The 25,881-nt window shown below is 37.0% G+C and overlaps 3 protein-coding genes across 7 annotated transcripts; 1 reads left to right on the top strand and 2 right to left on the bottom strand.

The window, feature by feature from the left end:
- The first annotated feature begins 3,253 nt into the window (after positions 1–3,253).
- Positions 3,254–7,597, top strand: LOC133879227 (probable serine/threonine-protein kinase PBL5). The gene is made up of 6 exons (XM_062317758.1): positions 3,254–3,269; positions 3,371–4,057; positions 4,195–4,343; positions 4,813–5,034; positions 5,612–5,761; positions 7,168–7,597. The coding sequence occupies exons 1-6, from the start codon at positions 3,254–3,256 to the stop codon at positions 7,369–7,371; spliced, it is 1,428 nt and encodes a 475-aa protein (XP_062173742.1). The 3' UTR covers positions 7,372–7,597.
- A 5,453-nt stretch (positions 7,598–13,050) lies between these two features.
- On the bottom strand, positions 13,051–16,123 carry LOC133878791 (L10-interacting MYB domain-containing protein-like). 3 transcript variants are annotated; one of them, XM_062317325.1, is made up of 4 exons: positions 15,993–16,123; positions 14,767–14,912; positions 13,878–14,270; positions 13,051–13,796 (listed from the first exon to the last, which is right to left on the bottom strand). In XM_062317325.1, the coding sequence occupies exons 3-4, from the start codon at positions 14,247–14,249 to the stop codon at positions 13,263–13,265; spliced, it is 906 nt and encodes a 301-aa protein (XP_062173309.1). In that variant the 5' UTR covers positions 14,250–14,270; positions 14,767–14,912; positions 15,993–16,123; the 3' UTR covers positions 13,051–13,262. The 3 variants fall into 3 exon arrangements, with proteins under 3 accessions (XP_062173309.1, XP_062173311.1, XP_062173310.1); XM_062317327.1 differs by having other exon boundaries at positions 14,767–15,845; positions 15,993–16,035; XM_062317326.1 differs by lacking the exon at positions 14,767–14,912 and having other exon boundaries at positions 15,993–16,104.
- Positions 16,124–17,467: 1,344 nt separating this feature from the next.
- On the bottom strand, positions 17,468–24,327 carry LOC133880171 (transcription factor MYB33). Of its 3 annotated transcripts, none has more exons than XM_062319068.1 (5): positions 24,076–24,327; positions 23,290–23,354; positions 22,133–22,561; positions 18,679–19,693; positions 17,468–18,055 (listed from the first exon to the last, which is right to left on the bottom strand). In XM_062319068.1, the coding sequence occupies exons 3-5, from the start codon at positions 22,490–22,492 to the stop codon at positions 17,853–17,855; spliced, it is 1,578 nt and encodes a 525-aa protein (XP_062175052.1). In that variant the 5' UTR covers positions 22,493–22,561; positions 23,290–23,354; positions 24,076–24,327; the 3' UTR covers positions 17,468–17,852. The 3 variants fall into 3 exon arrangements, with proteins under 3 accessions (XP_062175052.1, XP_062175051.1, XP_062175049.1); XM_062319067.1 differs by having other exon boundaries at positions 17,468–18,160; positions 22,133–22,530; positions 24,076–24,325; XM_062319065.1 differs by having other exon boundaries at positions 17,468–18,160; positions 24,076–24,324.
- Positions 24,328–25,881: the final 1,554 nt, after the last annotated feature.

The raw sequence follows: 25,881 nt of genomic DNA, 5'->3' as shown, positions 1-25,881 counted from the left end.
AGGACAGAATTCTTAGGGAGCCTCGATATCATCATTCACCATATTTTATTTGTCCTGGAATCAGTAGAAAATGGCTGTTATGTTTGGAAAGTAGCATATATGGATTTTCACCATAAAAACGAAGAAGTTTGAGACGTTCTTCCTATAACATGATCAGTGAAGAAAACTCCCAGGGCCACACCCCGGCAGGATATCCGAATATGCGCCTTGAACCAACATTATTTGAAGATGCTTAATTGCCTGATTCTCCAACACCCTCTCAACTTTTACTGTTTTACTTCTCAGAATCTGTCTTTTTTTTATTTATCTTTTTGGGTAAAACATTCTCAATAGTTTTACTACTTTCATCTGCAAATTTAGTCAACTGCAATAATATAACTATATATAAATATGGAAGAAATTATTAGAGTCATATTGGCAATATTTCATGTTAAAGCAGTTTGAGAGGTGATGAACAATCAAAGTTAACAACCAAATCACTGCATAAAAATTCATAGTACGTACTACTTTATTATATATGTTGAAAGTTCAAACTATATAGAACATCTTCAAGACAAATCATGCCAGAAGAGGAGGTTCAGAGGGTATTGGTGATCCAGGATGCATCAAGGGATGTTAGTCCAGGCGCAATCAGAGCGGCCCTGCAAGGCTTTGCACTTAAGCCTGGGGATGTGGTTACAATTCTTGGAGTACTTCACCATGTTACTAATCCTAGTACGTTTTCTTTCATAAGAGCTGGGAGACTCTGTAAGGATTTCTCCTTCTGTCTTCTTGATGAAAGTAAAATAAATAAATAATGAACATAATGGAGGTAATGAACAAGAAAAAATAAGCACAAATTGAAATAATATGGAAGCAAGAATGAAAAAAAAATAAAAAATCACTGCTATGTCAAACTAGACAGATTTGCTAACTTTTTTCTTCTCCCCTACACCCTTTGCTTCTTTTTCTTTTCCCTTTCAGTGGGATACAAGATCATGGTGGACAAAACAAACAACAAAATCGTTCAGGAAGAGCTTGACAGAAGGCAGAAAGAGTACCTTAACAATGAGGAGATCATGGAAATTGGTGAGCACTGCAAAACAGAAAAGGTAAGTCTAAAAGTTGACCCTGGAGCTTCTGAAATCTACTTCTGCATTGTATCTTTAACTAGCAAGCTTTGACAGATTGAGTAAAGGATATCATCTATATAGACCTACTTTATTGCTAATATTTCATGATCCTCATCATATAAAAGCTTCACACATTAAGAATGTAAACTTATCAAGCAACAGCAGCACTATTATGTTTTGAATTTCCTCAAAAATATCAAACCTCTACATCTTGTTTTCATCTTGAGCAACTCGTATAACTTTTTCTTCAAACACTTTCTGCAAATTATTGACTGATCAGAAACAAGGTACCCTCTAGTGGTTGTAGTCAATTATTTTGGACTTATTATGAGTATATGGCAACAAAGATTGCCAAAAAGGATTCCATAGACTAGACGGGCGAAAGAACTAAAACAAGATTCTTCATCTGGATACAAATAGGGTATATATGAATAATCCTATTACTGCATAATATGAAGGATATTTTTCTAATCTATTATCAAGAGTTCAAAAGTCTACTGCTCACCAATTCTTATCACTGCAACTTAAAGGAAAAAGTTTATTACTTTATCCCTATTTATCAAATGGCTAATTAGACAAATTTGCAAATTTCTCAGATCAAGTTCCATATAGAGGTTCATGCAGGAGCATGTCCAAAGAGGGTTGCTCTAATGGCTGCCAAAAAGTGGGAGGCAACATGGGTAATACTCGATAGGTGAGTCAAATGTCAAACTGTTGATATTATTTCGATGATTACTGTGCACTATATGAGAGGCGAAATCTGAACTTTAAAACCAACTTCTAACTTGTTTCAAAACATTACAAAAACTGCATACTCGATACATAAGTCTAGAAAAAGTTGAACATGCACTTTAAACAGTAAAAAGTGCATGTCTCTATATCAATCACTTAAAGCAGTAAAAAGTGCTGAACTCTTTCTTTTTTAAAGATTAATATGCTTATAAACAAAGTATATTCATGCAAAAAGTTGCTTCCTTTATAACTAGACGATGTAAAAGGGCCATGCTAGAAATAGAAGATCATAGTTCTCACTTCACACTTGAAGATTTCTAAAGCATGTCAGATGAACTTAATAATCTTCAAAAAAAAAAAAAAAAGATAGAAGATATGAAGGCAATCAAATAATTCGTTGAAAAATTCTGCTTGCTAATATAATGTTTTGCACAGGCAGATGAAGCAATACAAGAAATACTTCGTGGAGATGCTTTCATGTGGTATTTCAAGTATGAAACGCAACAACAGCATTCAGTTATTGAGAGCGCCTCAAGCAATAGGGAAAAGCAAAGTGTCCAATGGAAGCAGCACCATGGGCCTAGTAACATACAATGAAATGGTTCCAGGGAGCCCAGATGAAGAACAATCTACTAACAGTAAGTATATCTGACAAAATTTTACCTGAAAGCTGACCATAATGAATGGGACTGCGATCAGAAAGTGTGAAGATCGGAAAGTGTGAATATTACTTCAAAAATATTCTTCCACTTCTCTTAAACAAATAGGAACTAACAAGTGGAATAATTTGACTTAAATATGACGACTAGCTTTAACACATGATTTGAAGTCAGAACCACATATTCTAATAGGATGATAACTTGCCACTTATTCCAAAAGTTTAAACTGAAGAGGATGATTGAATTTAATCACTTAATAATCCATCATAAACAATGAAATGGGTCAGCCTAAATCTGACCCAATTGTTAAATGTTCCAGGTTGAAGAATTTTTAACCTAGACCTGAAGAAATCTACCATTTTACATACAAATCCTAGGCAATCAGCCCAAACCTGCATGAAATAAACCGGTATGGCTAGGGAATTTTCCGACCGGGAAAAGTGACCCCCCAAATGATTGCTTAATCTCCTGCATTTTGGAATGAAATTCCAGCTAATGTTAACACCAAACAACATATTACTCTTGGAGGATCCTTTCACCTGTCAACCGTTGGAAGCTTAAGTTTGTGATCCTATGGCTGCCTTTAAATAGTCAGAGTGGCATTTTAAAAAAAGATCCATTCTAAAGTTGCTACTCCTTTGATTGTTTGGTACCTGATGATATACTGTTGCACGGTTGTCATGGCAACTAATTTTTTCACTGTCCAATCGATACACCGACATGTGCACCCACACATAAAGTGCAGAAACAATGACGCTAGTTCTAGGTGTCTAATTTGAAAGATAAATAGTTTCTTTGAAGAATACACATTTGTCCATATCCACAATCAGAACAAGAACTTATGCACCAAAGTCTACATTGTTACAGAATCTACAAGTGATCAGAAGACCAGCTTAGACAAGGGACAATTTTCCGATGGTTGTCAACCCTGTGGTCATTGGACTTCTACTTCAGTTTCTAAATCCTCACCAAGTGAGGAGCTGATGTCAACTGGAGTTTCAACTCTGGGGAATAGTGAAGCATCAAGTTCAGTTTTAACTGGGGTAAAGTGTTCTCCTTTGCAGTTTCAAGAGGAAGGAAACACTACAAATACGGAACAAGAAACAGCAGGAGAGCAGTCCCCATTGTCCACAGCCAAGAATCAAGATATTGGTCCAAAAGAGGCATTTAATGCGGGGAGCAAGATGGAGGAGGAGTATCCTGAATCTCTATGTTCTATCTGCAAGAATAGACGACCAAAAATTGAATGGAAGAGAGACTTTACTTATTTAGATCTCCAATCTGCTACAGAGGGATTTGCAAAAAAGAATTTCATATCAGAAGGTGGATTTGGTTGTGTCTACAGAGGAGAAGTAGATGGATTGAAGATTGCTGTTAAGCAACATAAAAATGCAAGCTTCCAAGGAGATAAAGAATTCAAGGCTGAAGTTCATGTACTTAGCAAAGTCAGACATAAGAATCTAGTCAGGCTGTTGGGGTCATGTTCAGAAGGAAGCCGCAGGCTGCTTGTTTATGAATATGTCTGCAACGGTTCCCTGGATCAACATCTATCAAGTAAAAATGAAATAAAATCAAAAGAGCCCTTACTATAGATAGCCTCTACAATACTTGAAATATTTGTTTTCTCTGACACTAACTATTGCAAAATATGGAAATCTAATCCAAGAGGAACGTTTGCTGAAATGCTGCAGGACACAGCCGCAAACCCCTCAGTTGGGAAAAAAGGATAAGAATAGCGTTGGGAGCTGCCAAAGGCTTACAATATCTGCATGAAAACAAGTTCATCCACAGAGATATGAGACCAAACAACATCCTTATAACCCATGATTACGAAGCACTGGTAATAAATCAAACACGTGCTTTTAAATCAGTTCTTAAGATCCTATCTGCCCATTGATCTTTAAAATAGTTGCATGGGGTCAAACCAGGCCAAATGATTCAGTCATACAGTCATGCTACCATTTGAAATATTAAGGCACCCGTTTAAACTTATGACATCTAGGTTTGTCCGTAACATATTTGTTAAACAAATAATAGTAGGATCTATTATCATCGTTGCAAAATTCGCCCGCTAAAGCAAAGCACCTAGCCAAGTCATACCATATTGATTTATGTTGCATCATTTTAAGATTTTTTGTATTTGGCACTTGGGTAATCCAGTACATCGAAGGCACTGGATCAAAGAAAAAACCTGTTGGACCAAGACACACATCAATATACAATTTTCTTAAGTCTTAACTGATTCTAGTGTGCAACCAAAATATATTATGGTATAGATGTCTATCTAACATGTCCAATATGTTTATTAGCTAGGAGACTTTGGTCTTGCAAGACCTCAAAATGAAGACCCAGATAAATCTTCAGAGACAAGAGTCGTTGGAACTTTCGGATACTTGGCACCAGAATATGCAGAATGTGGAATAGTGTCAACCAAGACCGACGTGTATGCTTTTGGGGTGGTTCTATTACAGCTTATAACTGGGATGAGGACTACGGACAAGAGACTTAAAGGGAGAAGTCTTGTGGGATGGGTAACAGCCTCAACACCTTAAAGTTACTTATTCATAGTGTCTGATACTAAATCTTAATGCCAATTCTGACCATTTCTGATCAATATGCTAACTTAGAAGTCTGTTCTAGTGAAAATTGAGCTGTTGAGAACAGGAGAATTAACCTAGCACATATGTTTTTCAAAATCCCGGCCCTCTAAATACAGACCACCCAATTTTTCCCGTCCTCTCCTAATTTTTTAAGAAAGCAGTTATTTATATCTTTGAGTGGGGAAAAATAAAGAAGGGAAATGAGCAAAAGGATTCAACAATAAGACAATTCTGTCCTTTAATTATTCCAAAAGCCCAAAAGCTTAAGCCGATAAAAAAGGAGAAGAACTCAAGACCTTGACTCTAAAACTATATTAAATCATAGTTATCTCAAAAGCTTACACCGATAAATAATGGTAAATTTAATCATCTAATTAATATTTTAACACTTACCAACCTCCAACGTTTTAAAAAATAAAATAAAAAAAGGGGTGGGGGGACATAGGATGAGCATTCTAAGTATATGTCACAATTCTTCATTATCTTCACAGATTTCCTTTCTATGCAGGCAAGACCACTATTAAAAGAAAAGAACTACCCAGATTTAATTGACGAAAGGATCATGGACTCGCACGATGTCCATCAACTATTTTGGATGGTTCGAATGGCAGAAAAATGTCTCAGCAGGGATCCTCATGCGAGATTAACGATGGATAAAGTAAGTCTGCATGTGCCAAGTCTTTCCACACAAAATATGTGTAGCCTTTGTGTGAAAACTATAGCATTACAAGAATTCAAGTGTTTTTTACATTCTGGACACATTGCCTGAATTTGCCTTTGCCAATGGATAAATTAAATCCTCCATGTTTAAGGAACACAACCTTAGGAATTGGCAGGACTTCTGATATGATCATGAGACTAGGACTGCCTTGTGCACCGCACCTATTGGTACACTTGAGTATCTTCAACAATCACATCATTGTGATCAGAAGAGCTTAAGAAATGTTGTAGATATTTGGCAAAAAAAGAAAGCAACAGGAAATTTATAAATATATATATATATATATATATATATATATATATATATATATTACAGTAATAGTAAATCCCTAATTACGAGGAACTAGCCCAAGCTCCATTTTATATATCTTATCTCCAAAGGAAGATATGATAGTATCACAAGTATATTAGCATTTATTCTAGGCATTTATGTACTTTCAGCAGAAGCCCACGCAGATGTTCTTGCTTAATAGCAATGTTGATGAGAAAGTTAGCACAATAGTTTAGCAATAGAAGAATATTAAAAGTAAGAAATTAACAAATAAGCAAGAAGAAGCAGCAGACAATAAGTAGAGATAACGCACCCAGTTCATGCATATAAGAACTCATATGACATAATTGAAGAGAAAAGTCCAGTGGCTAAAAGAGCAGGGCAACTCCAAATTTACAAGCGTGAAAGTTATAGCAACAGATTAATATTTTGAGATTTTCTATCTGCCTGAGCTAAATTTCTCTCACTAATAAAGACAATGATTTGCCTTGACAAGGGAATTAAATAGCGGATGCAAACATACATTTATCAACACACACACAAAGAAGCATAAATATGTATGCATCTGCCTAAGCTAGGTTTATTATGTGTATATACGTTTGTTTGTACACACACACACACACACACACACACATATATATATATATATGTAATTCCATTTATGTAGATTAGTATTTCAATATTACCACTCCCCCTGAGTAGAATAGTGTAAGTCAAATCTGCAAGCTACAGATGATTATTCTGCAACGGTTATTTAAAGTTCCATAATCAACCCAACTAAATGATCACGTTAACTTAATTATTACGTCAGAGATTTTTGTATATCACAGATTCATGTGAGAGACCAAGACTAACATGGCAAATCCTATCTCTGTCTTCAGTAATTGGATGTGTATATTAATTTGTCAATCGCAACTATGCTCATTTGAGCTGAACATTATAGTGAATATTTATCTCTTCTGCATTCTCTTTATTATTTGTTCATGGTATATATAGACATTTGTTTATCACATTAGTAATTCTTCTTACTAACACAAATCTAATTTGCACGATTGTTGTACGATTCAATACAGGTGGTTGAAGCTTTAGATTACATAATGGAATGCAACCCCATTTGTGGTAGAGACTGCTCCCCAGCACAATCAGATTCAGTCAGTAGCATGCCAGGCTCTGGCGAATCACAGTGTAGCATGCCAGGCTCCCCTGAGTCACCATGTGAAGATGGAAGCTATAATAGAGAATCTACATCAATAAATCACATGAGTCAGATGAGGTAACACTTCCATCGTCACCACCTCCAGCAACATTCAGTTCTTCAAATAGATGCGTGTCTATTGCGCATGAAATGTCTACTTTGGTTGGTAAGAAAAGAGAAGAATGTGAAACAGAAGTATCACAAAAGAAAAGTGGGTTACTTTATGATGAGATGGTCACGTAGATATGATGTTCCATATCTTGAGCTTCTGTGAAAGCTAAGCCTGTTAATAATTAATAATTTTGTTTCTGCAGAAAGTTTTTTGTAAGATTGAAATTTTAATCTCTATACATATGCTCCCTTAAAATTGCTAGTTTTATTAATCTCATCTGTTGAACAAAAAAACGGATGAATTAGAATGCTTTGGATGAGGAGGGGGGTGGGAAAATTTCTATTACACAGGAGTGGATCTGGTTACCGCACTAATAAATTTTGAATTTCAAAATATTAGATCAGAATATGTAATGCTTCATCTCATTTCCTGTACTATCAACCTAAACATGCGAAACACACATCTCCTCGTAAATGATCATAGCTGGAACAGAAAGTGAACAAAACGATTACCAAAGTAGCCTTCCTTAAGGAAGAAAGGTTTTAGGGGTAATTACCTTTTCCCCCCATGAACTACCGGCTAATGTCATTTTGCCCCCACGAACTACCACTTCGACCAAAAGAGAGCATCAAACTACCATTTTTATACACTTTGCCCCCTTCCGTCAGGAATTCCGTTAATTTTGGATGGAATATACCATTTTTTACCGTTAATTTTGACTTAAAGACCAAAATACCCTCTACAGTAATTAATAAAAAATATTAAAATTAATATTTAAAAAAAAAAAAAAAAAAAAAAAACCAAAAACCAAAAACCTGAAGGAAAAGGGGTGGCTGCCGCCACCCCTGAGGTGGCCGGGAGGCCTGCGAGCCACCCCCAGAGGTGGCTCCGGCCACCTCTGGGGTGGCTCGCGGCCCACCCCGGCCTAAGGGGTGGCCGCACGGCCTCCCCAAAGGGTGGCCGCGAGCCACCCTAGGGGTGGCTCGCAGGCCGCGCGGCCACCTCAGGGGTGGCTGCCGCCACCCCTTTTCCTTCAGTCTTTTCTTCTTCTTTTTTTCTTTTTTTTTCTTTTTTAAATGAGGGTATTTAAGTCATTTTTGAAATTGAGTTAAGGCATTTACGTCTTTGCATGAATTAGACTGACAGAAGGGAGCAAAGTGTGTAAAAATGGTAGTTTGATGCTCTCTTTTGGTCGAAGTGGTAGTTCATGGGGGCAAAATAACACAGGCCGGTAGTTCATGGGGGAAAAAGGTAATTACCCCAAGGTTTTATTAAAAAAGCGTAAGGCACCCCTAAGTACACAGGAACAACCAAACTAGTCCACGAAAAGAAACCCAAGCAAACCCACAAAAACCTAAGCCCTTAAACCCGAAACCACAAGGAGCACTCAAAGTTACAGCACGTGAGCCTTTCATTTCCTTCACCTAGAGGGCAGGCTTGCATCACACAGGAACAACCAAACCAGCCCATAAAAAAAAAAAACCAAAACAAACTCACAGGGACCTAAGCCCTTAAACCCAAAACCCACAAAGAGCACTCAACGCTACAGCACCAGAGCCTTTCTCTTCCTTCGCCTGAAGGGCACGCTTGCATCACCGTAATTAATGGAGCATTTCAGATTTAACACCTCTCTCCTTCCTTTGATCTTAAAACGCGCAACATTTTTAACCCATAGAAATCCTCTTCAATGGCATCCAAAATCGCAAAGGACGAATCTTCATCCTCAACACTATCCGACACCCGATCCAATGGCATATCTGGAGGACAGGCACCCAAGGGGTAAGGGGAGTCTCCATCCTCCCCAACCCAAATCTCATCGCACTGATCCCACACAACTATCTCCCCAGATGGGCTAAAACCTACCAGCCACTTATGAGATTGGATCAAGCCGTTCGACCTGAAATTCACACCCTTTTCAGTGATTAGAGAAGCGCAACCACCGAAGAGGAGGGAACACTCGGGAGAAGGAAGTCTCGCCGAAGAAAGCTAGACGAAGGAGACTTACCGACTACTCCCCCACTTGGCTTCGGCGAGGACTAGACCATGGTCCTGCCCAAGGCCTGAGAAGAAGCACCCAAAGACGGCGTCGTCGGAGCACTGAGAGTTGTCACAGCCTCGTTAAACAAAGATGCATCCATCTGAGCACATTTGCCTACCTTCAATCTCCGGTGATATCTCAACATCGATTTGGACTCGGATGGGTAGATGGAATCCCCACATTCCAACATTACTGGAAGAGAAAAGCGGAGCCTTTCTCCCAACACAGCCGCCCCCAAAGAAGAGACACCGAAGGAATTTGGCCCAACTTTAAATAAGTCGAGTGCCAGAGAAAACTCCTTAGAATCCAAATCCGAGTACCCAAAGGGGACACTCATTGCTTCAAAAGGCGGAGCAAAGGCAGAGGAGGCTATTGCAGAAGGGGACTTAGAAAACGCCGAAACAGGACCAGAGATCGTCGGCAACGACATACCTGGAAACGTAGAGGCTTGCATGGGAGATAAGGCATACATAGAAGACTCTGGAGCAGAAAAATCTGGCCCAGACCTTGCCGGCAACAAAAGAGAATGCGCAACTTCTACCGCCCGTTTTGCAAATCCCTCAGAAACAAGCGAAGAGAGATCAGCGGCCAATGACGTGTTCAAGCAAGAGCCGGTGCCTTCAAGAGGAAAGGACAGCGGCCTCGCAGGAGTATCTTCAGCAGCTTTAGACATCTCATAATTGGTCAGAGCAAACAACCCGCCACCCATGTCAACTGCCGTTGTCACCTCCGGCCGATGAAGACCTGATGTAGACCCAAAACCCAAAGAGAACTAAAAACCCGCTTCAGGATCCAAAGGGAGCCCTTGACCCGTAACCTCAACCTGCTTCTTAGATTTGGGCTTCGTCATAACCCAGCCGAGATGGAAACCTTTAAAACTGAAGTGGGTTTTAGACCCAGCCTGAAAGCAAACGAACAATCCATCAATGACCCAACGACCAGACCCATCATCCTCACTAGAAGGTTCCTTCATGTACGCAGATTCAAACAAGGCAAAATCTTCCTCGCTGATCTTCGTGTGCCTTGGGCAGAGAGAAAACGTACTGGATGCTCCTTGCTCTGCAATTTCAGCAGCAAGTCCTTACCCAGTAGTTCCTTCTCGATCACAGAGCAGTCTAGGGCCAATCTCCCCTCCTCCGAGGCTGCTGGTCTCACCGCTGGGAGAAGATCAAGGTCACACCTTTCAACCAGCGGAACCCGTAACTTGACAGGGCCCTCTGACCTCACCACCTCCGCGAACGACGATAGAGCACCACCCACAAAGGGTCAAGCCCCACCCAAGCTTGGGGAGGAGACTTTCAAACCCAAAACCTCTTTCACATCCTTCTTCTCCACTAGAGACAACACACCAACGGGAGAAGACCTAGACGTGGTTTCCAGGAAAACCATCACCTTACACAACTCATCAACCACTATGTTCCAACCCCACCCTCCTCATCCCTCCGGGAACAAGATGAACCCTCTCCGGCCACCCATTGCATAGATTGCCAACTCCAAGAAGTGGCCATCCTTATTACAACCTTTCCAAACAATCCAAGTCTTTGAATCTTTCCGAAAGGATTTGATAAAATCCTCGACCCCCTTCACCACTGCGACAACCCAAGCAGTACACTGCAAACCCAATAGCACAACCCCTAAGAAGCCTTTCCTTCTCTCCTCCATTCTCAGCATAGACTTGCTTTCCTCCACCAAGAAGAGAAAGAAAAGGAAAAGGAAGAGGGAGCTATGTTCAACTAATTCCTATATTAAAGAGAATAGTGATTTGTATTGTTGTTTCTCACTCTTCCTTCACATACAATATATATAGTATTTCTAACATCAATTTTTCTACAACTTCCAAAATTTGATGTAGTAGATGATTTAAACTTACTTTTTTGTAATGAATAATAATATTATTATTATTGAAAGAAAAGCGCAAAGCTCGCGTACACAAAAAGTATACAAGAGATTCAAATACCCTAAAGACTATTTTACAATCTAAAAACAAATCAAATCTACCAGATTCTCAGTCAAAAATAGGAACATTTACAATAATCCAATCCAAAAGAGATCCCAGAAATGAGAATCTTTTAAAAAGTACAATAGACTCACCATCCTAAAAGAGCCGCTAATTTCTTTCTTTCCAAATGCTTCACATTAGATAATGTAAATACACTCCCTAGATATAAAGGCCAATTTATGAGGTAGTTCAAAAGGCACAACTTACTAGGAGATAATACAATGTACTAATATGCAAACATGAATTTACAGTAAATTTTTAGTCTTCTTCCCCAAGCCAAAGAAAACTATTAGTGCATGTTTGGGATTGTTGTGGGTAAGACTTTTTGTCTGTAGAGATTTGCCAAAAAGCTCTAAAAACCGTTTGGTAAGTACATGCCTAAGGTGCTTGGAAGCTATTACACCTGTTTGGTGACAAAAAGCAAGAAAAGACAAAAAAGGATATTTAAAGTTTTTTTTAAAAAAATTATATTAACTTTTAATATCAAAATGGTTAATTTGATTTTCTTTTAAAATAAAATTGTAATGGTTTAATTCCATACTTTTAACTCGAAATAAGTAGTTAATGTCATAAGGAAAATGCTAGAGATACTTACACTTTTACAAAGAGAGGTTTACAAACTGACATGACATTTTTTACAAAGACGAAAATACCCTTCCCTTCACCGGTCCAAAAATCTCTCCGGCACTCTCCCCTCTAGCCAACCGTTCTCCCTCTCTCTAGCACACTCTCTCTCTCTCCCCTCTCATTGGCCGGCCGGAAACCCACGCTTGGCCGGCGTGGGTTTAAGAAATCCGGCCGTATCTGAGATACGGCCGAACCCACGCTCGGCCAAATCTGAGATCCGGCCGGATCTCCTGTCGGGATACCCATGCTCGCCAGATCTGGTCGGATCTCGTCTGCAACTAGAGATCCGGCCAACCGTCCTTCCTGAACCCAGATTCGGCCGATCGTCCATTCTCGAACCCAGATCAGGCCGAAAACTCATCCTTGTCGCCGCTGTTCCCTTACTTCGTCCTCGCCGGCTGGATCTACTGGTCGGGCTTCCACTGGGCTGGTCAGGGTCGTGGTTGGCCGTTGTGTTGAATTTCCAGCGGTGTCTGGATTCAACCGGAATGAGAAGGGTATTTTTGTCCTATGCATTTAATTTATTTTTTGACTATTTTTGCATTAAACTGACATGGAGCTTTATATAAGGCTCCACGTCAGTTTGTAAATTTGTTGGTAAGCTTCTCTTTGTACCTGTAGCAGCTCTCATGTCATAACATTGTCTTTTTGGTGCTCCAAATATTTTTTTGTAATATATGGGGCATTCACATGTTGGGTTAAGATGATTGATGCTTTCAAATACTGTCAATAATAACAAAAACGAAAAAAAAAAATCATTCAATAGTGGCCTTGAAATAAATTCAATAACGTTGGTGCTTTTATGTATAGTCCGCAATGATTGGTGCCTTCATAAATTTTCAGTACATAACATAAATAATAACAAAAAAAAAAATGCCCAATACACTTTTTATACGCACCATGTATAAATAAATAAATAATAATTAAAAAAAAAAAAAAGAGGAAAAGAAAGAAAGAACAAAAGAAACACAAAATGAAGATGCAATACTCAGAAATAAACATCATTAAAATAAGAAGGCATAATTTGTCTGAAGCAGCGTCACAACCCTTCAAATTATTTAGTGCATAAGAAAAAAAATAACATTAAGATAAATCCTTACAACTTTTCAAAATAGTTAATAACAAAACAACATTTAAAAAATAACCTAAAAATGATCCCTAACAAAACAACTTCACAGCGGTTCAATCGTTGATTTTTTAATTTCTCATTCGCTTGAGGAATTCAATCTGAAACTTTGGCTCCTTAAGGGCCACAAACATCTCTCTATGCGATCTTGTAAGAAGTACCTCACTCGCAATCATAAGCATATCAGTGTCATTTTCTATCTCAGCAATCCCCCGGACAACATCCATAACCTCTTCAATACTACATCCAAGTTTATCAGAACGCTTAGATGACATTGTACTCCTACTTTCTAGTATGTCACACATACGACTCAAATGTTGGCTAAAGATTTGAACTTCTTTCTTCCTTTTCCTATCACACATACTACATCCACGTGCACTGAGACCAAGTTCGTCATCCAAGTCACCTAAACCCTCTAACAACACATCGTTGCCCTCATCACACCTTGCACCTACACCAGTTGTGGCACCAATATCATCAGGAACCAGCCTAGAGGATGACACCCAAGGTCCCTCTCGGGTGGCAGTTATATCTGTAAACAACATCTCCACCTTCGCAACATGAGCGAAACCAGCAGTACGGAACTTTGCTGCTTCTGGAATTTCCTACATTCAGGTACATTTAAATATTAATAATAACTCTTTATGAACTATATAAACGAAAACATATAGGTAAATTCATAATACCTGCAACTTTTTTTCCCACCAAGCATCGGTAGCATCAATTGTCTTTTTCACCGGATCCCATCTAAGGCTAGTTTCCTTTCCTACCAATCTCATCCAAATGTTCCAATCTCTTTTCAAATTATCCCACTTGTTCTTAAGTTGTTTATAGTAATATCGTTTACCAGTCTTCTCACTAAATTTGTTTACCACGTTTTTCCACCCTGTCTTATTGAAATGTGTTACTGGGCGGTTACCAGCGTAAATCTCACTAATACATACATCAAGAAAATCCTCAACCATTTTATCAGTCCAAATTACCCTCACTGTCTGAGGATCTTGAGTTTGTGCAGTAGCAGCAGGAGAAGCAACGTTGCTTTGGCTTTTCTTAGTCATGTTTCTCACACAATAGATAGGCTGATAAATTATAGAAGAAGTAAGTTTGTGATTGGAATCAAAATAGATTTAATCCAAAAAACCACATAGTATAATTTAGAAAAACAACACGTAAGGAAGCATACATAGAAAACTCACCCCATGACTACACGTAAACTTGGTTTGAAGCTTATCAAATAAAAATATAAAATTGTCAAACATGGGAGCGGATATGTGTGTGTGTGTGTGTGTGTGTAATTTATTTGGTTGGATGGATTAGGAATTAAGTAAAATTAGTAGGGGTAAAATGGTAATTTACTGAACGCAATACCATACCGGCTCTATGGCTTAGTTGAGTATACATATCACTAAAAATTAGGACATGAATAGAACTCTAAAGTTCATTATCTAACCTTGAAATGATAGCATTTTAAAGAAGAAATAGAATCATCCTGGAGAAGTCCAGCAATATCACCCAAAGTATAAATGATATTGTGCCACAGGAACAACAACAATGAGAGATATCCAGAGTATCTACCTTCCCAAGAACCAGATATGGCAATAGCTCAAGGAATATGAAGGTGAAGAAAAATCAACTCAGTAAGAAGCATTCATAAAACTTGAGTTTTGTAGAAGATCTGCGGCAATATTCTGGACCCAAGTCATCTTAAACGTCACCAATGCCTGGTGATGACACTCACAAAGTTCGAGAACAGCAGAATTTCAAGCAAAACTCAAAATTGCACATGATTACTGAAATTTAACACCAAAATATAATGATAACATGGAAATTGAGATTCAAGTCCACGAGTTCTGCACATATCTGGTACACCAACAATTACAGTGAAATAAATTATTGACATCATCCCACAAATCTACAACATACTTTGTTTTGCTAGTAGCTTTAGATAACATTTTTTCAAGATCAATTTTAGCTCCAATCCTGAAAGTAAATCTTGAAAGATGCATTGACTCCTCACTGCTTGATGAGTGCCACGTCTTAAATTAAAGAGAAAAACCTTGTACAATGTAATGAGGATTGGGTTTGAAGTGGCTGTTATAGAATTTCAAAAAGTTCTATTCTTGATGAATTTTGAGAAATGGGAGCATTCCACTCCGTTTGGTTGCTAAAACTGGTTAAAAATGAAAATGAAAATAAACATTTAACTACTCAATCCCTACACCCACTTCGTTTCAGAAAAAATTTCCTAAAAACTTTTACACTGAGGAGTATTTTTTTCAAGACTTCTTTCGTCTTGAAGGATCTCCTACAACAAAGCAAAATCTAGTATCTGCAATTAGTTTCAGGCACCTTTTCACCTTTTACACCTCGTATGAATATCCCAAGGAACCACCTTTCCATGGAAAATTCTACTCGAGAGACAAATGGAGCAAAAATAAGCTAAAAATCATATATGCTTGAGCATTTGAATTATCAAAGATAAAAACATTATCAACCCTCTAAAATCCGGCACACCAATCTTGATGAGCAATGTTTGATTAATACTCATTGCTCAGAAATTCTAGGTTTGACGAGCCATATGAAAGCAGAATCTACAGAATTCCAGTTAACTTCTCACCTTCTCTTTGCTCTAATCCCACCAACGAAAGGGTTTTCTTTTAAAAAAAATTGTGCAAATAAAAATTGATATTATCGGTAAAAAAAAAATCGAAAAATTTCAGAATTTTGAAGAGAATGAAAGAATTTTGGCAAGTATGTCCAATAAGAAAGAAAATCAAAAGAGGAGAGGAGCTCTGACTTACCGACCAGAAGGGAAGTAACCTTCGGCTTGGGATCTCTCTCAATCAGGTGGAAGCTCCAATCTTCGACAGAACGACGGATGGCATGGTTGTTATTATGTAAAACGGATATGGTATTTTTGTCCATTTGCATATTTCATTAACCCCAAACCTGCGTCGCGCGAAAGCTAAAATCCGCGTTTCTAAGACAGCTCCAAATTGGAGCTTTTGCAAAAACGCGTCTTTTCAGCTTTTTTAAGGTGTTAAAAAGTTTTTTTTTTTTTTATGTTTTTTTTCCTTCCTTCTTGTAATATGAAAATGGCTTTTTGCGCAATAAAAGCTCGTTTTTCATCTAAATGTAGGTCGAGTTTGTAATTTCGATATATGCAATTTGAAAACATGATTTTTATAAATGAAGCTCAACGGTTGGTAAAACTGCAATTTACCTTCCATCAATAACTAAAACAAATCCGATAAATGTGCAGACAAAATCTTGAAATTTCAACCCCACTATTACCTAACCCCTTTAAATGTCAACCTCGCCTGTCAGTATGTGACACATGCCCAAAGCCAACTTGGGAAACGCCTCAAAAGAAAAGAAAGGTTGTCTTGATAAAGTAAGAGGCCCATTCGAATTCACATGGCTCGAACCAAGCCCCAAACCAAGTATGTGAATTAGAAGGCAATTGGTAGACCGATTACCGATGGGCCGATCAACCATCGACCCAAGCCCAACCAATCTGAAGGTCTGATGTCAGCAATGGGCTGCCGCTAGCTCAATTAGCCCTCGAGCTGAGCCTACTTAGAATGAGAGCTCTGCACTGATATGTGAACCTGCCATAAGCCCAACCCATACCTCGAGAGCCCTCATTCCACAATTGAAAGCACAGCAGCCAGGTTACAAAGGAGTCCACATGACTAATAGGCTCTCCAACCAATCGATGCCATGCGTTGATTTTTGTGGGCCAAGATATCTCCTATTAGCATATCACCTTTATGGTAATTGCTTTATATTCTTTCCGTATGTGTTGTGTTCACCCTATTTAGTATTCTTCCCATATAATATATTTGAACGCTTTATATTCTTCCCATATATATCTCAAATTGGTTAACCTCGACCCCAATAAAAGGTAGCCATGGTAGCAGGCATTCTCTAATCTCATTTCCTTCACTACTCATTTCCCCCTCTTCTTTCTCTATTATACTGATTTAATTTTAGGCATGAGCGGTATCCTCACCGATAGAGCCGGCAGCTTCTATTTTTGCCTGTCCGTGGGTTCCTTCATATGACCTACCCATGCACAGATAAGCGGACATTTACTCAAGAAAAGGGGGGAAACCCTGATATATGTCCCAAAAGGAAGTTCTGGGGACATCTGGCAATAAAAAGCAAAACCAAAACCCATATGATCGACAAAATTACTATGAAATAAACTAATAATCAAGAACATTTTGCCCGAAAGTTGTCTAATCGGTTGCAAAATATGAATTTGAAGTGCGACACAATAAAAACCCAAGCAAATTGGTGTTCACAAATCAAATAACCACAAACAACTGGTCTGATGCAGGAAGGAAGAATCCTGCATCTTGGTCACAAATTCACGATGTTCCACATCTTGTAATGCGTAGTTATTTTACAATTGTAGCAAAAGCCTGCATGCATTTGTATACCTCATATAGTTCCATATTGGCATACCTGCATTGCACTGTTTACAAACGAGAAATACAAAGCCACAAACAAAGCAAGCCAACAACTGATGCACATCTTTCCCGAAGTTTTACCCGAAAGACAGATTTTCTCAGTAGCCTGACTGACCATATTAAACAAATCATCAACGTGAATGAGGAGACAAAAGTTTCAAGTTCATAAATCCAACAGCAGTTTCAAGGAAGATCAGACATTTGACAGACAGCGGGCATGTTATTCCATGCACACGGCCGAAGCCCGCATCCTTCACTTGATGTAGAAGTTCCAGGGACCATGTGCTTGTAGTCAGTGGCCAAATCATCACCAAGAATTGTTGCAATAGCATCAGTCATGAAGCTTTGGTCCTTCATATACCCACAACTCTGCTCAAACCAGTCTCCTGCAAGTAAAGCATCGGGCCGTGTAAAATTCAACCCAGTTCTGGTTTCTTTTTCTCTATCTGGAGCCCAAGCTAAGTCCACTGGTTCTGATTTCACAATGATCCCTAGGGAACAATCAAATGTAACTTGCGAAACTATAATGACATATTCACAGGACTTTATCCTACTTTTCAACGAGATTGGAAATTGGATGTTCAAGTATCAAGATAAAAAAAAAAATTATTATTATTATTATTATTATTATTATTATTATTATATAAGTAAAAATTCAAGAACAATATATGGAGGGACTTGATAAGGAGAAAAGCAAGTTATTACCAAAAAACAAAAAAAAAAAACAAAAAGAAAAGAATAAAAAAGGAGGCATCATATGTGAGTTTCTTGGAATGTTCAAAGATTTAGCAGGCAATAATTCATTTATAATTCAGTAAATTATGCATAATTCAGGACCAACTAAATTATAAGAATAAAATATATTGGTGGATATTAACTGCTTAAAGATAAGAAAAAATTGATAAATTTGATGAAATCAAGAATAATTTAAAAATCGCCTCACAGTTTTGTTCGAACTATAGAAAAGAGTAACTTCGAAATCCACCAGACAACATTAAGAGATGCTCACCATTAAAGGTCTCCATAGGTGGTTGTTCATCCAGCGAACTTCCACTAGCACTGATGGGAGTGCACTCACTGAAAAGCAAAGTTACAGAATGACCAAATGGTGAAATGGAATCCCCATAATCTTCCCATTCTGTCTCGCAAATGTTCAAATTAGAACTGTCTGCTATATCACCAGGAGTACCACTAGATGAGTTTGAACTCTTGTCAGATGAATGATTCTTTGCACCACTCAAAGTCTTTGCCTCGTGAAGTAAAGCATCCAGCAAACCACTATTACGTGGTGAAGAACAATCAGTCTCAAATGCACCATCTGGTGGAGGAGACTGAATAAAAGCTTCAACTGACTCAAGTAAACATGGGGGAGATGCGACCCAGCTACCTAAATCAGTTTCTGCATATTGGAGTGAAGGGAGCTCCAACTTCAAAGCCCCATATGTGGGCTTAGAAGTAGAGGAATTGCCATTTGAGAGGGAATGGCTACCCTGAATTACGCCAAAAGACTCTAAGTTCTTAGTGGCAGGATCAGGATCAGGAGGAGAAGACCATCCAAATGACCGAGCAACTTTATCACAAGTATCATCCTGAAACTGCTCAAACAAGGAGAACCCATTTCCAACATTATTAGCACAGGGACTCGGGAGTAACTCAATTGATTCTCGAAGACGCTTCTGCCGCGGCAACATGGGTGGCAGAGTACAATATTGAGGAGAACCAAGGCCTTTCAAAAGCATGTTGCTCGCGGAGATATCATGAAGTTCAGGGACATAGGGTAAGAAACCCTGATTGGCCTTCAAACTGTCAAATATGACATCGGGTATCTCATAACTGTTAGTCTGCAAAAGATCAGGATGCCCTCTATCCCCACCATTTACTCCGACAGTGTTTTGGTCATGTTGACTCTCTTGCAATGCTTGGAAACACACTTCAGGAGGATAAAGAGGTAAGCCAGCTCGTTGACGCCTCTTAATTCGGGTATTCCAGTAGTTCTTTATCTCGTTATCTGTACGACCAGGCAACTGAGAAGAGAGAAAGAGATGATAAATTATGTTAGATGAAGAAATATATACACTCACATTTGTTTTCTATAAGATATACACTCAATTTTTTAAGGAACAAAACGTGAAAAAACTTTGAAATATTCACAGTGACAGAGATCATAAGGATATGCAAGACTAAATGACTAAACATACCAAACAAACCATATTTAGAGCTTGTTTGGGATTGCATTAAGGAGCTTAAAAAGTTCTTTTAGTATATAGAAAGCTATGCAAAGCAAAAATGGGTCTATTTGGTAAAAAACTCAAAAAGTACTTCTTTGACTTTTTTGCTCTAAAAAGGACCAAAACCCATTTTTGGAAAAAGCTTGAAAATGAAGCTTTCTATCAAAAGCATTTTTTGGATATAAAAGCTTTATTTCCCAATACAATCCCAAACAGGCTCTTAGTAACCAAACATATTACAGGAACAGCAATTTTATAATTGAACTATTATGCCATAGATGTTACCATTTATCTCTAACAGAAAAGGTTCCTTATTCAATTTTTTTTTTCTTCCTCACTCATTACCGGGGGCCAGAAGAAAGGACATAAATACATTAATCATTAGTTTTTATTTTCAAGCTTAATTTTAAATAATAAAAATAATTAGAGAAAATATTGTAGAAATGAGTCTTCATTTTCACAGATGAAGAATAAATAATCAGCAGCTCTAGCAATAACATAAAACCCAGAGAAATTAGTCAGTAATGCATCTGTCACAAGAAAATTTCTATAGAAGTATGAATATCACCAAGTTTTATCAAAATTTGTCAGTATATACTACAGTGTGCATCCTTCATTTTCTGTCATTTTTTTGTCCTCCAAGCTTTGGTAAGTAACTACTTGATTTTCTTAGCCCTTGATGGGGCACAAAGTATCCAGGCATGAATTAGTTACCACTTTATCTAGACAATGCATGCTAACCTTGTCTAAACAACATATACTGTCTCATTTTGCTATTAAGCTTGACTTGGCCTATTAATTTTTCAAATATCTAACAAGATCAATAGCAACAGAAACTGGAGCAATTGAAGGCATAAGTATCAATATTCTTGGAGTAACATCTATAAGTAGACCATTTCATTAATTCTAGAGAAAAAAAATTAAAGATATCGTTGAAATTGTCTCTCTATTTAAGAACCCCATGTAGTGGAATGATCCAAAAGACCTAATGCTAACAGTCAATGTAAAACTTGGCACTTTAAAGACAACTGACGAAGGACAGAAAGCCATGGTAAGTACTAACATAAGATCTAACACAATTTGATGCAGGATCTTTAGGAAATTCAGCACTAGGTTTGGTTTCCTGTTAAGTTCTTGAAGGCTTCTTGAATGGGTTTTGATGTTTAAGGAGGCGTGGGGGGTTACGTTATGAAAAAGATTGAATCTTGAAGGTATTTGATAGTTGTTTGGAATTACAACAAAGAATTGGAGGAGAAAACCAAAAATAAAAAAGAAATAGCCTAGACAATCACACCTAGGTTTCCTTAGCAACCACACCCTCAAAGCTTTAACAAAGCTGCCAAATTTTAATAAACTTAATCTCGTATGAATTTTGACAGATTATATAAAAAGCCTATAAATAGCCTATTCCTAATACTATTTCTACAAAACTAGAATTAATAATTGAAAAAGAAACTACTAAACCAAGTAGGAAACGATAAAACAAAATAAAATAAACTCCAAAATATACAGTACGGCTCATGGCCCTCTTTTACAGACCATTCCAACAAATCTAAAAATTTACCAGATTACTGCTACTTCAGTAGAACTTAACTGAACAACAACTTTCTAATGCAAATCAACATAACAATAAGACTAAAACTAAACAGACTAAGACTTTGTAGGTTACCAAATATGTCCCACAGAAATAAAGATCAAAATTTTAAAAAATTTGGTTTTTAAGTTTCCTCTGGGATAAAAAACAATGGATCATCATTAATATGTTAAATGATGGTTTACTTAAATGGAAATTACATCACTTAGAAACATAATAAAGCACAAGTATACTAGTAACCTAACGTCAAGGGCATTTTGCTGTTATGAATTCAGAACAAAGTAATTTGAGTAGTTTATTCTATTAATTTTTGTCCGATCTGAATCAGATAAGGGGGAAGGAGCATGATTGTTTGAAGTTGAAGAAAGCAAAACCGTCAGCGTTTTGGGTTTTATCATTGTTCAGGGTTAAAAAATATATAAAAGTAATTGGGTTAAATTAAATGGGCAAGAAAAATGCAAATTTGTGTCAAATATCTAAATTTATCACATAAAAATGCACTATGGAAAAGTTAAACTAGAGTTGGCTAAACAAAACCCAGAGAACATATGGTACACAGCATATTCTTATGATATCTAACTACCTATTTAAAAAATAAATAAACAATTAATTAAAAAAAAAAAAGCATACTGTATACTTACATGTGCTGCCATCCGTGCCCATTTATTTCCCATCTTGGCATGGAGTTCAATGATCAGCCGTTCTTCTTCTGCTGTAAATGAGCCTTTCCTTAAGTTTGGCCTTAGGTGATTTGCCCACCGCAATCGACAGCTTTTGCCACATCGGAGCAACCCAGTGTGCTTTTGAACAGCATTCCAGTTCCCCTCCCCATGCTTCTTGACATAGTCCACCAAAATTGCATCTTCAACAGATGTCCATGGCCCTTTTTTCAGGGCAGCCCCTGTGCCCGGACTTCCTCCATTACTTTCATTAATCAAAGGAGACTCACTCTGATCCTTGAAGAGCACCCCATCTTCACTCTCATTTGTTGTGCAAGTCATTTCTCAATCTTTGATGAAACACCAACCCTTGCCACTGGCTGACAACCATGCAAAGAATAGGATGACAGCCTGAACGAAAAATGGAGGATAAGAAACAAAATTTTAATACATATAACCAAAAGTCCAAAAGGATAGCTCCTTTTTTCTTTCCACTTCATAATACTTGCACTCCACCTCCTATTTTAGTTATACACTCTTTGCCGTGCAGGCAGAGCATAGATTTTTATTTGAGGGGGCTGGACTACACCTTATTGTAAGACAGTGCCTCCCCTCATTGGTTTTGAAAAAACGCCCAGATTTTTTTCTAAAGATTTTGGGACCAAATTTTTGGGTTTAAGAAGAAAAAAGAAAACCCAGATATATGTATCTTTTAGATTTTTGGGGGAGCCAGGGTTCTTTCAGATTTTTTTTTTTGGGGGAGGGAAATATGTTTCACGAGAGTTTTTAGATTTTTGGAGGCCAAAAGGATTTTTTGAGATTTTTGGAGTCTGCTCCAGTTGCCGAGCATGACAAACTACAAGTGGTGCTAATATAGATAGCACTACTTTAAATGAAAATCACTTCATGTCATAATTATAAACGACCCAATATCATGTATGGATAATCATACTTGGAAATTGAAACAAAAATAGTTGCGATGATTGTAAAAGCAACTTTAGGGGTTAATAGCCAAAATTGAATATTAGACATGACACAAAAATGCAAACAGTAACATTAAAAACTTATGAACAGTAATAACTCAGCAAGCCCTATGGGGCAATTAAATTAACAATCTAACGTGAATTAACGATGTCAACCTCGATTTCCCTTATGTTCTCGTGCTGAATTATTCTTTTGGACCCATCTCCAAAACCATGAAAACCTGAAAAGCCAACATAATCCTCATAAGAATTCAATTTTGTCCACTAAACTAAAATCCCAATTCATTAAAAAACAATAAATGCTATTTATTGCAACACGAAACACATTTATAATTACATTAAATGAACTAAGAAAAAGGTGAATTGCAGGCTGCTACATATAGCAAATCGTAATAATAATAAAGAAGTTACCAACTCTCAGCTCAATCACCCACCATATTTATACAAACCCAATTCAACCAAAAAGGTATAAATAGGTCAAAACCTATACTCCAAAAAGAAACAGAGAAACGGAGAGAGAAAGAAATATCCAAATTGGATATCTGAATCTGACCAAGACGGAGATAAAAAAGCTGTATATCGCCGAAATGCGAGTTTTTTTCACAGAAATTGGACTATAAGAGAGATTGAAAGCTCAGAGAGAGAGCGCCTGATTGAGCTCGGAGCTGAGAACGAGGTAAAAAAATAGACAAATTGAAACCAAAAGAACTGGATTTCGACCAAAATTGATGTAAAACTCGACAAATCACCAAGAAAAACCAGCTCAGAAACCCTAATTTTACCAAATCAGCTGGAAAACTCAAAGCTCCGAAATTGGGAGCTTCACAAACACGAATAAGCCAAAAACAAATATAGATTATAATCTTTTTTTCTTTTTCTTTTTTTCCAAATAAACCCAAGAAAGCAAACGAAAATCGAGAGAGCAAGAGAAATGATCCTAACCGTGAAGTGTGAAACAGTTCGTAGAGGATCAGAGCTGAGAGAGAGCAGAACAAAGAAAGAAAACCCAGATCCGCACGCACGCACGCACACGAACACACACTAACACTCACATACGGAGAGAGCGAGAGAGAGAGAGAGAGATTTGTAGAGGAAATGAAGTGAGGGAGGGATGAAGAGATTTTTGAGTTGAGAGTTTGGGGGGATTTGAGAGGCGAAAAAAAAGGGCACGCGGCGAGGGAAATTAGGGACAATGCACTCGGAGTAGGACCAGGTAAAATACCTCTTTTACCTTATATTATATATATTAATCTTGGCTTCCAATAAATTCATATAGATTTTTATACTATTATTTTTTATATTATAATTTTTTTTTGTCTAAAAAAAAAGAATATATGTATATAATGTGATATATATATATAGTTTAAATTATTGTAAAAGTGAGTCTTAATATTAATAAATAGTAATACTGTTTAGTTGACTATAATATAATTATCGTACAAATATATGATGTGACAATAGAAATTAGCTTTTAAATCATTATTGATCTAAGAGCTGGTTTTTAATATCATATCATCATGTTATATGGCACTTATACAAGGGTCTACTAAATAAAATTACTCATAAATATATATACGTGTGTACGTGAGTTTGTATGAATGTATATATGCGAGTGTTATAAATGTATGTACATGCTATAAGACAAACGTGTATAGTCTATATTAGATTGTATAAAATTTGAGTTAATTTATTTAATTAACCCAAATAATAACATTTTTAACAATGGTTAATTGACTAATAATTAGTGTCAATTTTTTTATAAAAAAAATAAAATAAACAATCACAACATTTACTTTATATATAAAATGAATAAGTTAATTGAGTAGTTTAAGAATTCGAAAAAATAAATAAATGGAGTTATAAAATATTGTCTAGCTCAGTAATAAGTTCAAGCTTTGCTCGTATTCAAAAACAAATTAAATGAATTAAACTTGAAGATTTAATACTTAGCTCCATTACAACCTTAAATAGACACAATGTACAATTTAATTAAAAATATCTCAAAGCCGGATTCAAAAGATGGTACTGGAACTCTCCTAATAAATAAATTAAAAAAAAATTAAAAATGTCTACCTAAAATAAGAAACATTTATTATTTTATTTCTTCCCTTTTGTCTGATTATGGTGCATTCTCTCAATCAATTTGTCAATATGCGGTTAACTTGCCAAAAAAATAATAAAACAATCAAATATGCGGTCAAGGTCAGAGGTGAATGCGATAGGTGTCGGGTAGGATCGTCCACTGCACAATCAAGGGAGCTGTACTTTAGGGTTTGAGACTTTGACAAAGGCGGTGTGTCGCTATTGACGGACCGGAGTTGCCTTTTGTTCCTTCCGTTCATTATAATATTTATTTTTATTTTTTAAAAAAACAAAAATATGACCAGGAGAATTTTGTAAATGGGATAGGAATTAGGATGATCTCAAATTTTGAGTAATAATTTAATGATTCAAATTAAATTTGATAGTATTTAATGATGTATATAATGTAACACCATTTAAAAAAAAATTATCTTACTATAAAATATATGGATAATTACACCATCGATTTTTTAGATTGGTCTAAATTACAAATAACTCTATGTGGTATAAAAAGTTAATGGAAGGTCCTTGTGGTAAACTCTAATTACGAATTACTCGCTAAACCCATTTTTCGTCCACCAAGTTAATAGAATCCGTTAATTTGTCACGTACACAAAGAAAATCGATGTGTGTCTATTACACTAAAAAAAATATAAATAAATAAAA

Source organism: Alnus glutinosa, chromosome 10, assembly GCF_958979055.1.
Source record: "Alnus glutinosa chromosome 10, dhAlnGlut1.1, whole genome shotgun sequence".
Classification (NCBI taxonomy): Eukaryota; Viridiplantae; Streptophyta; class Magnoliopsida; order Fagales; family Betulaceae; genus Alnus; species Alnus glutinosa.
The sequence above is the reverse complement of the archived record's forward strand: the minus strand, read 5'-3'. Positions and strand labels throughout refer to the sequence as shown.